The sequence below is a fragment of the Microtus oregoni genome, unplaced genomic scaffold (genome assembly GCF_018167655.1).
Source record: "Microtus oregoni isolate MIOR12 unplaced genomic scaffold, Mior012 000057F_ref0000458, whole genome shotgun sequence".
Classification (NCBI taxonomy): Eukaryota; Metazoa; Chordata; class Mammalia; order Rodentia; family Cricetidae; genus Microtus; species Microtus oregoni.
Genome location: NW_024543833.1, coordinates 4970015 through 4983884, shown reverse-complemented (window position 1 = coordinate 4983884; position 13870 = coordinate 4970015). Strand labels below are relative to the sequence as shown.

The following is a 13870-nucleotide window of genomic DNA, read 5'->3' as shown; positions in this document are numbered from 1 at the left end:
ATGTTAAAAGTCCATGGTATTAGCTTGCAAAACATAATTCGTTCTCTTATTTGTTCATTGATAAGATTGCTTTGTGTCTTAGAAGAGACTTTGGGCCTTTTTTAAACAATTGTTTAAACATTTAACAGTTTGAAGATTTTACAAAGGAACTAAATTTATTTTCAATTATTAGAAATTGAAATTTTTTTTTTACTTATGAATGGTACTCCATTGTGTAAATGTACCACATTTTCTTTATCCATTCTTCATTTGAGGAGCATCTAGTTTGTTTCCAGGTTCTGGCTATTACACATAGTACTGCTTTGAACATAGTTGAACAACTGTCCTTGTAGTATGATTGAACATCCTTTAAGAATATGCCCAAGGGTGGTATTGCTCAGTCTTGATTTAGGTTGATTCCCATCTTTCTGATAAACTGCTACACTAATTTTCAAAGTGGATGTACAAGTTTGTGTTTCCACTAGCAATGGAGGAGTGTTCCCCTTACTCCGCATCCTCTCCAGTATAAACAATCGTTGGCGTTTTTAATTTAAGCCACTCTGGTGTAAAATGGTATCTCAGCGTTGTTTTTATTTGCTATTCCGTGAGGGCTAAGGATGTTGAATATTTCCTTAAGTATCTTTTGGCCATTTGAGATACTTCTGTTGAGAATTTTCTGTTTAGATATGTACCCCATTCTAAAAATTAGGTTATTTGGTATTTCTTGAGTTCTTTATATATCTTAGATATAAGTCCTTTGTCTGATGTGAGATTGGTTAAGATCTTTTCCCATTTAGTAGATTGCCTTTTTGTCTTATTGACTGTACAGAAGTGTCTCAGTTTCAAGAGGTCCCATTTATTTACTGCTGTTCCCAGTGTCTATGCTCCTGGTGTTATATTTAGGAAGTGGTTTCCTGTGCCCAAGCTTTGAAGGCTACTTCCCACTGTCTTTTCTATCATGTTCAGTGTGGTCAGATTTATATTGAGGTCTTTATTCCATTTGGACATGAGTTGTATGCATGGGGATAGATATGGACCTATTTTTAAAATTTGCATACAAATGGAAGGGACTAGATAAAATAAACATCACGAATGAGGTAACGTAGACCCAGAAAGATGAGCATGGTATGTACTCACTTTTAAGTAGATACCAGCTGTAAAGCAAAAGATTATGAGCCTAGTCCAAGACACCAGAAAAGCTAAGTAACAAAGAGAACCTTAATCTAGAACTCATTAATTGACTATGATGGCTGGTCATTGAGTCCCAGAGAGCTGGGTTATGCCTACTCTCCCATGCCCAGGTGGTATGTCTCCTTACCTGGTGTGGTTTTCATGTGAGTTCTTATCTAATCTTGAATTCTAATACTTGTAAACCAAGCATTTTATCTACTGAACCCAGAGATGACTTCGGATAATTAATGCTCATTGAGTATTAATGTGACTGGAATTGGAATCATTCAGAAGACACACCTCTGAGAATGTCTCTGAGGGAAATGCCATACAGGAAGGCAGTGCCACCATGAGTGTGGGCTGTTCCTTTGCAAGAACTTGGGCCCCAGACAAGAACAGAAAGTGAGTGGAATTCCAGGCTATGGTTCTTTCTTTCCTTCTGACTGTGGGCACAGTGTGAGCCTCCTCACTAAGCCTCCTTTGATAAGATGTACAATACTAGTGGTTTCTCACCTTGCTAATGCTGTCACCCTTTACCATAGTTCCTCAAGTTGTTCTAACCCCCACTACAATTTTTTTCATTGATACTTCATAACTGCAATTATTGTTGGGAGCAGTGAGACCCCAGATCCTGAATTTCTTGTAATCCCCTGATCTGAGTGCCTACAGCTGATCTGAGCATGAGACCTTCAGGAGTTCCTGAAGGCAGGAGAGTGGTTTCTGGTGGGTTTGGCTGGGGCGTGGCTATCTCTAAATAATCTGCCCCTGAACACAATAAAGGGGGCATTCTTGGGGAATTCAAGGATGACCTGTGAAGCTGTCTCTCTGTCTGTGTGTGTCTGTGTATTTTAACCTCCAGCTCCCTTGCCCAAAGCTCACGGAATGGGTTCTAGCACACAGAGCACAGACACAGGAGCACGGTGCGTAGCAATTTTGCCAATGTTATTAATTATAATGTAAATATGCAATATATGACCCCTCTGGTGTCACAACCCACTTGTTGGGAACCACTGCACTCTACTTTTTAACAATGAACCCAAAGAAGTCATTTCTTAAATTGTTTTTGTCAGACATTTTCTCATAGCATTGAGAAAAGTAAGCTATATGTGTGCCATCCCTAATCTTCTCAGTATCTATCTTGAGTAACTGTAATGTACAGTTTGCTATGATTTGTGCTCAAGGCCACAGGTATGGCTCAAACAACACCTAGGCCTATAAAACTCTTAGTCTTGATGCCACCATCACGTACAGTCTTGATGGACAAGAAGAGACCTCTCATGAGCACTCACCAAAAGCTCTGGTTTGCAGGAATTTGCCTTGAGCTGTGTAGTAGTCGACTACTTAGCCAATGACAGACAAGGAAAGCTGCACACTCTTTATCAAGCTCCTGCTTGTAGGATAGAGTCATTTTGTATGACCTCCCAGAGTCATCCCATCAATGTTGCAAGCTCTGTATTTGTCCCAAAGTTATGGCCACCCAGCCCAGTCACATGTCACCAACATTTTTAAGTATCTCCCTATCCTTCCCTCTCTTTACTTGTGCACTCATTCTTGTGTTCCTATGCACACAACTTCACTCTGAAGATGTTAGAAGACATTTCTCAGTGTCTTTACTAGAAACTTAGATTAACATGTACTAATTTTCCAAAACACAAAGAAAATATACTGTTTTTCACTTTAGAAAATAGAAATTCTCTATGAAAATTTGATCCAGTTTTCATAAATACTAACCTCATTTTCCACTTTATCTTGACATTTGTGGTAAGGGGGAATCACAGTGAGTAAAATACAAAGTGACTTCGATTCACTAGATTTTTTTTTTATAAAAATTGTTAACTAGAAAGTTAAAAGTTAGTAGGCAATAAGACATACTGAATCAGCAATTCTGAGAGGGTTGTGTAGGAAAAAATTCTGTGATGCACTTATTAAAAATGATGACACAAGGGAAGAATGGGTGGTGAAAGCATTACAGGGCATCTAAAGTTAAAAATATAAAGGCTATTTTTGCTCAGGCCAATAAATGTCACCTGCCAGGAAAAAAGTCGATGTTCCTTTGAAGTGAGAGGATACTTTATTCCTAAAGCATTTAATTCATCAAAAGATGCCAGACTGCACTGTGTGAACACTGACCTGTGAACAGGTACCAGAGGTTATTTGGTTCCAATGTTTCCATCTCACCCCGGCGGGTGGTCTTTCTGTGTCGAATTTTATAACCAGTAATAAATCCATTTTGTGTTCCTGATGGGGGAGGAAGCCAGCTTACTTTGATACTCTGTAAAATAAAAAAAATATAGAAATTAAGATATTGAAGAGAGTATAGAAATTAAGATATTGAAGAGAGAAGGACAACTGAACAGATCAGAGAAGCCACCCAATCACAAGTGTGAATCAAACACAGAAGCAAGTTTGCAAGACATGGCCTCCTAATTAAATCATTTCCTAAATTCTGACAGCATTCGTAAATGCTTTATTTTAATAAAAATGCCCACAATCTATGTGACTGATTACATTCAATATCATGTCTCCCTTGTCAGAATCATTAAAATGATAATAGCGGATTCTAAATAGCAAAATCCACAAAAAGGCAGGACTTGGATACAGCAGATGAGACAGCAACAAGTGGGAGCAAATTGGAGGCAAAGGAGAAAACTAAGTCTAAGGCCATTTTTTTTTCAAAAAAATATGTTAATGAAAACCAAGCTAATTTCCATTTAATAATCATCTAATTCTGTGTTTCTTTGTTTCCCGTACAACCTGAACTTGGTATTAAGGCACGTTGCTGGAAAGGGAGATGTCTTAGAAAACTTGAATATGAATTAAACTGCAGCTTCTTCCATTGAGAGAGAAACCGTCTGACTCACTGGCTGGACTAGCTGAGAGTTCAGTGCTCACAGTCCTTCAACACAAAGGCCACAGATTCAGATAAGAGGCACACCAGTGAGCAGAAATGGAAGGGGTTATCAGGTCCAAGATGTGAGGCATCTATATTTTCTTTTCTCATCCAGTTCCTATGGGGACTTAAGTTACGGATGTACAAAATCAAATAACCGTTCATGACAGAAAATTTAGAACTTTGAACTAGACGAAAGGATGCAACCTGAGTTCCCAACAGTGAAGCCATAAGATGACAAGTCCCACCCAGGGACAAGAGTTTGCCCTTTGCAAGTTAACATTTAGAGAGACATTTTAGAATAAACTGATAAGTTTATATGACTTGATATCAAAGAAAGTCTTTGACACATGCATGCACACATATTCAGTAGAAGGAAGAAGTACATAATAAGTTGACCTGAAAGAAACAATAATATTACACATAAAATAACCCTGGAAAATATAAAATTCGACACCAAAAATCTAAGAGAAAATGCTGGATCCTGAGCGTAATGAAAACACATAGAAACCAAGATAGTAACTAAGCCTGAAAAATATGGCAGTAAAAATTAAGAAGGGGGAAAGACTGTAGTGAGTTTGAGAGAAAGAATAAGAAACTATTGCTTATATAACTATTGCCTCCTCCAAAATCTCAATGGTAAATTGAGAGGATAGAAAGACAATAGGGTATGAGATTGAAAAATAGCAAAACAAAAAAAGGAAAATAAAAGAAAAATAGTACATAAAAAAAAAGTTTCTCAGCTTTCCAATAAAAGTCTATCCCTTAAAAAGTGGAAGAATATGGGATTATCTTAAAAAAAAAAAACCATAAAATGCTTAATAAAACAAATTTAAAAGTATCGCATTAAAAACAGTTGTTGCATTATTTCCTCCTCAGAGATAACTGGGTACCAATGTTTCCAGAATGAAGAGTGGAGGAGTCAGGTCATATAAAATAGATCCAGATAAAGAATGACATCAGCATTCTCAAAAATACTTAAAGTTATAAAACAACATGACGAAACCGAGAAAATTCTAGTTGGGAAATTGCAGTGTAGCTTTCTGTGTCATAACATAAATACGTGAAAGAAACGTATAAGGCTAGTCAGGTATAGTAACACATGTTCCTGCAGGTGAAGCATATGAGTTTTTCACATGTGCATGTCTTTAGAGATAGTTATTTGTGTTCCCTTAATCAGAAGACTGATGAGAATATGTCCTGGGGGAAAAGATGCCAGTGAAAGAGACTTGAAAACCAGGGAATCTGAGTATAAAACATGAAAGTCTCAGGAAGACAGGAAGGATGAGGCGGGAAAAGTACAAAAGTAGTGTGGTCACTTTATCTGGAGAGGGAAGGAGGGCAACACCAAGAGAGAGAAAGGGATGTAGGAGCACCAAAGAACAGAAAGAATGCCTGGAAGAGCCTTGTGGAAACATTATTAAATACATATATAATATGAATATGTCCATTATGTCACTTGGGGTGAAAATATTCTCCCCAAAAGTCAGGGAGTCTCTAACAGAAACCCCATTGGTAGGCATGGGGAAACTCCCCTCTAGTCATAAGTTAGAGGAGCCCAAGAGAGCTCCATCACTGTTTGCTGTTGCCCTTGTGTGAAGGTCACACACATTGTAGACACAGGACTTGGAGAAATCCAATTGGAATTGCCCTGGAAATCTCTTCTCTGAGAACTAGCTCTCCTATCATTTGAGGATGCCATACAAGCTGGTTAGGGAGAAAGACACCTAAAATTCATACCAAACTGCAATAATGCCACCCAACTATCACAGAAAGATATCCCTGATAACGCAATCGCAACACTTATATCAACAGCCACCTGGTTGGACTTAAAGCCCACTCAATAGGAGGAAATTCATACACTGTTCTGTAAGCCAAGTAACTACCTGAAGCTGGTGAGACATGAATCCTCGAGGAGAACCTGCTACTGCAATGTTCCTAGTCCAATATAATTCCCAGCTACATTCTAAGTACCTGCCATTATATTTCTAGATAAATATAGTTCTTACTCCTTGTGCTGGGGTAGTTTCATGTCAACTCTTTAAAAGCTAATGCCATCTGAGAGGAGAGAACCTCAATTAAGAAAATGTCTCCATAAGATCAGGCTGTGAGCAAGCCTGTAGGGAATTTTTTAATCAGTGATTGACAGGAGAGAGCCCAGTTCATTGTTAGTGATGCCATCTCTGGGCTGGTAGTTCTGGGTTCTATAGGAAAGCAGAAGCAAACCCCAAAGAGCAAACCAAATAAGCAGCACCCCTCCATGGCCTCTACATCAGCTCTTGCTTCCAGGTTTCTGCCCTGCTTGAGGTCCTGTCCTGGCTTCCTTTACTGATGGCTTATGATATAAATGTATAAGCCAAAAGAGCCCTTTCATCCCTAACTTGTATTTATTCAACGTGTTTCTTCATAGCACTAGCAACCTCAACTAAGGCACCTCTCATCAAAGAAGTTACCATTAAAGAACTGTAATTGGTAAAACTGCAGAGACTTACTGTAGCCTGAACTAACACTTCTACAATATTTATACCTAAAGCTCAGGAAACTTAGCAGAAGAGAGGTAGAAAGACTGAAAGACTCTAAGCATGAGGACATCCGTGAGACAGAGTCTTCTACAGATGATGGTAAACGGAACCACAACGGGAGGGGCATGAAGGCTATCCCAGAGTCAGCTGCTAAAAGTGTGTCCCTGTTTTCTCTTGACTCTCCCTTTACCTCTGCCTGCAATGAAACCATTTTGGGGGGAGTATCACTGTGCATGCAATTCCTGATACTTGATAAGTGTCCCACCAGTGAGCAGTATTCCTACCTCTATTCTTGTGGGTATTTTGTTTGTTTTGTTTTTAATCTGAGTCATCCTACCACTCACATCCATCCAGCTTCATATTAGACTGTAAGTTCTCAGGCTTTCCTGCAATGTGCTGCCCTAATTCTATGTTCCTATCTTGCAGTTCTTTTTATTCTTGTTCCATGCAGTCAGTACCCCAAATCTATCCTTAGCAATTGAAAACTCTATTACTGGTGTGAATAATTCATACTTTTAAGACTAGTCCCAAGATTAAACATATGTGTGCCATCATATTTTCATTAATCTTTTCATTTTAAATCTAACAGCCATCTTGCCAACAACATATTTCATTGAAGTTACTGAATGTATGAAACAAACATTTAGATGGAAAACAAATCAACTGTCTACAACATGAAGAGAAGAATCAAACAAATACAGGATGTTCCTTAAAATTCTAACCTTTGAACTTAAAGTCCCAGAGGATTATGAAAGGCAATAAAAATGCAAAGTTAAAAGTAACTTTTATGGATTTAGGAACAGATTTTGACTGTTCTTTACTTCAAGGCAATTATTTTTTTTTTAAAAAAGTAAACAAGTGGAACTCTCAAAATACAAAAGTAACATCTTTTGGCAAGACAAGATGGTAGGGTTCACCAGAGCTGTGTGTCAGGGAATAACACGTCATTTTTGGCCCTGCTGAGTGTTTTTCCCAACTCCATTCTTCTCTGTAGACGTTGTTTCTTGTGGGTCACCAGCTCGCAAATAATGACACAGATGCTTATTATTAACAGTGGAGCTTGGCCTTAGCTTAGGCTTGTTATTAACTAGTTCTTAGAACTTAAAGCAACCTTTTTCTGCTAAACTACATTCTGTCATATACCACCCTTTCTGTTTCCTCCTTGTCTCTCAGAGTTTCTCTCAAAGGCCTAGTTTCCTTCTCCTACTTCCTCTCTCTGCCCAGGAAGTCCTGACTATACCTCCTGCCTCCCTATTGGCCGCTCAATCACAGCAATATACTTCATGCAGTATAAATATCCCCCCCCCCCCCCCCGTCTTCTGAATTACAGGACGCAGCTTTCTCTGGTTCCCCTTGCAGCTAATGTTCTGAACAAATCCCCTGGAAGACTGACTGTAGGAAAAACAAGAGCACAGTCAGCAAACACCCAGGCAGACTGTCAAACAATGTGTGGTCTGTTATCCTACTGGTTTCACCTTGAGATCATTTACTCTTCTTTTGAAACTTCCAACAAGTTCCATTGGATTCTCCCCCCTGGAAGGGAGCCTGTGAGCTTCAACAATCTGCCCAGTTCATCTGTGAGTAGCATGGCTTGTATAACTACCATTTGCTTATACTTTAATACATTTGTGTGCCTTCTTGCCTTCAAAAAAGGCTAATTTGATATAAAGTTTGATAAGTTACCACATTCCAAACAAGTATATACTGAATAATTCCATTTTGATTAAACCCCAGGATAAGAAAAAATAACACAAAACACAAACTAATTGAAGAAGCAGTGGCACTTCGAGGTTGATTACATATGAGTAGAAGCCAACTTTCAGGAGGGATCTAAGTCTTCTGGATCTCAATTTTATGCTTGTTGACCTGGCATAGGCAAAATTAGAGTTCTTTCACGGATATTAGACTTTATCATATGCATACTGGTGCTCTTTAACATTTAAAATATAACGTGATATTTTTACAATATTTAAATTATTTTTAAATAAACATTAAAAATGCTTTCTGGAGGTAGTAGAAAAAAACGACCAGCTTTTACAAAGAAGCCAGACCAAAAGTCCAGGTATAGACTCCTTGGTATGGGTCACAAACCAGAGCCTTTCATGCCCATTGGTCCTAGAACAAGATGGCTAATGCAGTACACTACTCTGGGAAGAGGGATAACCAAGATCATTTTCTCCCCTACAAAATGGCTGCTGCTCGAAAATGACTGAGCTCATTTTGTTTGTTCGTTTTGTTTTTCGGAGACAGGGTATCTCTGTGTATCTGTCCTGGCTGTCCTGGAACTAACTTTACAGACTAGGCTGACCTCCAACTCATTGAGATCTGCCTGCCTCTGCCTCCAAATGCTAGGATTAAAGGCACATGCCACCGCCATTCAGCAGTTGAATTCTGTTATACAAGGAGATAACTCATGTAAAGGTGCAGAGTTTTTTTTGCTAAGTATCCTGACAATTATGACATGTGCCAAACAGTAGATTTTCATTATTTATCATGTTTATTTCTTTAAATCCTCAAGAAACCTCAATTCTCCATACTGAACAATTGGTCTTACAGAAAGCAGTAATTTGGATTTCTTCCAGCCTCTGATTACAAATTGCATGTCAATGTCTCTATAACATGTCTTTCTCTTGGTTTTCCTTGAAAATACCTTATTTAACAATTTTGGTTAATATTGAGTTTTAATATCCAACCCTGATTATTTACATCCTATTTGCCACATCACCACTTTTTAAATTGAGTAACATTGAACACATATCAGTACTACATGCCAAAAACACTCAAAACAATAAAGTCTGCAATAAAAATGGATAAGGAAAATAAAAGTCCAAATTAAAGATTTTGGTTTTCAACATTTCAAGTTAGTAGAAACAGATTATATATATATATTTGGCTTTTTGAGACAGGGTTTATCTGTGTCTTTTGTAGCCTGTTCTGGAACTAGCTCTTGTAGACCGGGCTGCCCCTTGAATTCACAGAGATCTGCCTGCCTCTGCCTCCCGAGTGCTGTGATTTAAGGTGTGTGTACCACCACCCAGATGTAGAAACAGACATTTCTAATAATTTATAATTACCAAGTGGAGGCTACTGGGCCATAGTCTTCAGAGAATGTTTCCGCTGAGGTTAAAATATAGCCATACTGGAAGATTTTCTAACTGTTGATTTATGAGTTTTTATTTCACCCTTACAGAATCATAGGACCCTTTTGTTTTGGGCAATTTAGTCACCTAAATTCTCCTACAAAGATTATTAAAAAGTAATGAAAAGAGCTGTGGAAATGTCTCAGTAGACAAAGTGTTTGCCTTGCAAACATAAAGATCTAATTTGGATCCCTTTCACACATGTAAATGATGGATGGACATGAGAGTCCATCGGAATTCCAACTCATGGAAGGTGGAAAAGGGGGAACTCCAGAGTAAGATGGCAAGATAGATGAGCTGTATTAGTGTCTTTGGTGGTAAAGAGTTGTGATAAATTTACTTAAAATGGTCTACTTGACCGTATTCTAAACTAACTGTAATAGTCTTGTCTAAATCAATGGCATGGATTATTGTGTTTCATGGGAATTCTTTGCTAGTGGTTTATTTTCTGTTCAGCTTCCATGCATGTGAGTAGTTCAGATGAGGACTAGGACATTCGGGGCTATGTTATTCTCTGCCAGAAGAGACTCAATTATCTTAGTATGGTGGTGTCTGACTTGCCTTCCCACAGAAGTGGACTGGGAAGCATCCTCTGAAAAGTACTAAGAATGTCCTTGTTGGAACACAGCTAGGATCTCAGGGTTCTGGGATTAGTTTGAAACCCTTTCTAGAGTTTTCCTCTCATCTCTGTCCTTCTAAGTAACTCATGTCTCAAGAAGTCATTTGAACAATGAGATAAACTATTAATCTTCATATGGTAACGTATTTCTTTTTATGAGTGCCTGGAGTCACTTCTAAAGGGCATGCATCCTTTGTACTACCCTCAAATATCCTTATTTACATTACCTCTGAACTATAGTAATTCACACCTTGATTTATATAGATTATGTTCCTAGCTAGCAGGGCTCATATGCTACAGAGTCCCAGTGCACACAACCATTACCTGCATTGTCAGCAAGTGCTTGCAAAAGTAGAATATTTAGGAAAGCAAGAAAGGAAACAAACAAAGTAAATGGTATTGAGAATATGGATTTATTCTTTGTTGGACAAAAATAGCAATTTTTTTTCTACTGCAAATTGACAAGGGCACCAAGAGAGACGAATTAGCTAGAAACACATTAGGAACTACTATTCTCCTGTACACATTTCCTGAGTATCGACTTGCATGGAGTACATTTCTCATTTCTTATTTTAGCAAATAGAAACCTCATGTTATGCTTGGCTAGGGAGAAAGCATAGAGAAAGAAGAAAACCAGAATAACACATAAAAATAAAGAGACTCAGTACATGTTTTTAGAAGTGGTTTCAAAAGGATTTGGTGGTTTTTCTCAATTTCTTTAGTAAAAGGAAAGGTAATAATTTAAAAGCTCGTGTGTCAGAAATAAGCAACTTAGTAGATTGTAATAACCCACTAGGGTGAAATTGCCTGATAAACAATCCACTTTAAAAAAAAAACACCAGACGACATAACAATCAGAGAAACGCAAATTAAATCTGTTAGGATTGCATCCTAGCCCAGTCAAATGGTTATGATCAAGGAAACAACTGACAACAAACACCGGCAAGCATGCATGGAGAGATGAAGAGAGGAACATTCATTCGTTGTTGATAGGATTACAGACTACTTCAGTCACTCTGGAGATAAGGGTGTAGGATTTTATAAAAGTAGATCTACCATATGACTCCGTTACACCACTTCTTGGCCCATACCCAAAGTACTCAACAGCCTACTCCACAGGTCCCTGCTCAGCTCCATTCATTGATGCTGTAGACTCAACATACCTAAGAAATGGAATAACCTGGATGTCCTTCATCTGATGAATAAATAATAAAAATGCAATAGATACATACATTATAGTTCATGCAGCTGTAAATAAAATGGGATTATAAAATCTGAAGGTAAATGGTAGCAGAAAAGATATTCCTGAATGAGATAAGGCAGAACCAGATGACAAACTGCCTGCACTCTCTTATTTGTGGCTTCCACTCTCTGAGTCTTTACAAGTGCGTACATTACCTGAAGTCACTGCAGAATTACAAGAAAGACAAATGGGACCATGGTGGGGGAGGTCTAGAGAGCAGAAATTTAGGGCACAAGTGGTCTGAAAGGGGAAATGGGAAATGTATGACCTTTAACTGAGGGCTGGGGAGAGGCTAATACACACTCAGGAGAAGATGGTCTGAATAATGTTAATGGCATTTAAATTAAAAAAAAACATAGGAAAATTTTATACATGTACACATTATACTTTGTTATCTTCCAGAATGATATTGACTACACATTGGTAAGGTGCTGTTGACACTATTCACAGGATATAAGGTGTAGAGGAACTGTGTTGTAACTGACCCAGAAGCCTCCTCCCACAAGACAAGCTCTCATAATATCCGAAGGTGTTTTGCAACCTACCAAAAGAGAAAAGTAGTTAATAGTCCGACATACCTTCTTGTAAAACCAATGTACCCTAACTCTAACTACCCCAACAAGGTTTCTCAAGCAGTAAAATCTCAATGTTATATCTTTGGCATAACGTTTTTCTAATAGTATTTAAAGCACATTCCATATTAAAGCACCTAAGAGATTCCATGCCTGGTACTGTAAAACTAGCTACCCACCTGTAGCTGGAGAGGTTACACAGTCTCATTAGAACATACTGCTGCTATTTTCCTAAGCTGGAATAAATTCTAATCATATAAATATGTCTCCTAAATACTCATCCTCACACCCATAGTTTCTTTCTTATCTCTCATCTAACAACCTTCTTTTGGCAGGAGATAGAGACTATTGAAGAAATCCATAAGTCAGCATGCAGAGAACAACAACCAAGGGCAACATCCTCACATTTTATTTAGAATAAATCACATCGATAATAAAATTATAATGCGGTGGTGGCGCACGCCTTTAATTCCAAATTCCAGCACTCGGGAGGCAGAGGCAGGTGGATCTCTGGGAATTCGAGGCCAGCCTGGTCTACAAGAGCTAGTTTCGGGACAGGCACCAAAGCTACAGAGAAACCCTGTCTCGAAAAACCAAAAAAAGAAAAAAAAAAGAAAAGAAAAGAAAAGAAAAAGAAATGTCTTACATCTTTTTCCCAATGCTCTGAGAAAAGAGGGAGCCTGAAATGACCCTATCCTATAGCCATACTGATGAATTATCTTGCATATCACCATAGAACCTTCATCTGGCGATGGATGAACCTAGAGAAAGAGACCCACATTGGAGCACTGGGCTGAGCTCCCAAGGTCCAAATGAGGAGCAGAAGGAGGGAGAACATGAGCAAGGAAGACAGGACCACAAGGGGTGCGCCCACCCACTGTGACGGTGTGATTGATCTAATGGGAGCTCACCAAAACCATCTGGACTGGGAGAGATGGAGCATGTGATCAAACCAGATTCTCTGAACGTGTCGGACAAAGAGGGTTGACTGAGAAGCCCAGGACAATGGCATTGGGTTTTGATCCTACTGCATGTACTGCATGTACAGGCTTTGTGGGAGGCTCGTCTGTTTGGATGCTCACCTTCCTAGACATGGATGGAGGGGGGAGGACCTTGGACTTCCCACAGAGCAGGGAACCCTGACTGCTCTTTGGACTGAAGAGGGAGGGTGAAGGGGATGGGGGAGGGGGAGGTGGAAATTTTTTAGTAAAAATTAAAAAAAAAGAATACGGGAAAAAAAAGCAGTTTTAGAAGGAAAGAGTTCATTTCAGGTCACAGCAGCAGTAGCCAGAGGCAGCTAGTGACAGCAAAGAAGAAACAAACAATGATGACTGTATTCTAGTGTTCAGCTTCATGCTCCATTTTATACAGTTCAAGATCTCTGATCAGAGAATGGCCACACCGACAGTTAAGATGAATCTTCTAACATCGATTAACATAGCTATAACAATTCTTTGTAGATGCTCTAAGAGGTTGACCATAATCTAGGCAGCCATTTACTGTGTTTCTGGAAGTTAGCAGTAAATACCAATGATCACACATGACATAGCAATCACATGAAAATGGCATTTTATATTTAACTTTTGGGATTTATCTTAGCATTTACTGTATTCTCTGTAGATGTTGAAAACATCTATTTGAAGTTTCAACTATAATAAATCTACTCACAAGCAATATTTTAAACTCAATTATAAGTATACCTTTGCTAACAGGACCTAAATTCGTTCTTCCTTTT

General features: G+C 38.6%; 1 protein-coding gene across 1 annotated transcript in view; it reads right to left on the bottom strand.

Annotated features, from left to right (window-relative positions):
• Positions 1-13870, bottom strand: part of Dcc (DCC netrin 1 receptor) — a 1005453-nt gene that overhangs the window by 176907 nt on the left and 814676 nt on the right. Inside the window, exon 13 of the mRNA XM_041639231.1 lies at positions 3280-3421. Coding sequence (XP_041495165.1) covers positions 3280-3421 — 142 coding nt within the window. The remainder of the gene's footprint in view (positions 1-3279; positions 3422-13870) is intronic.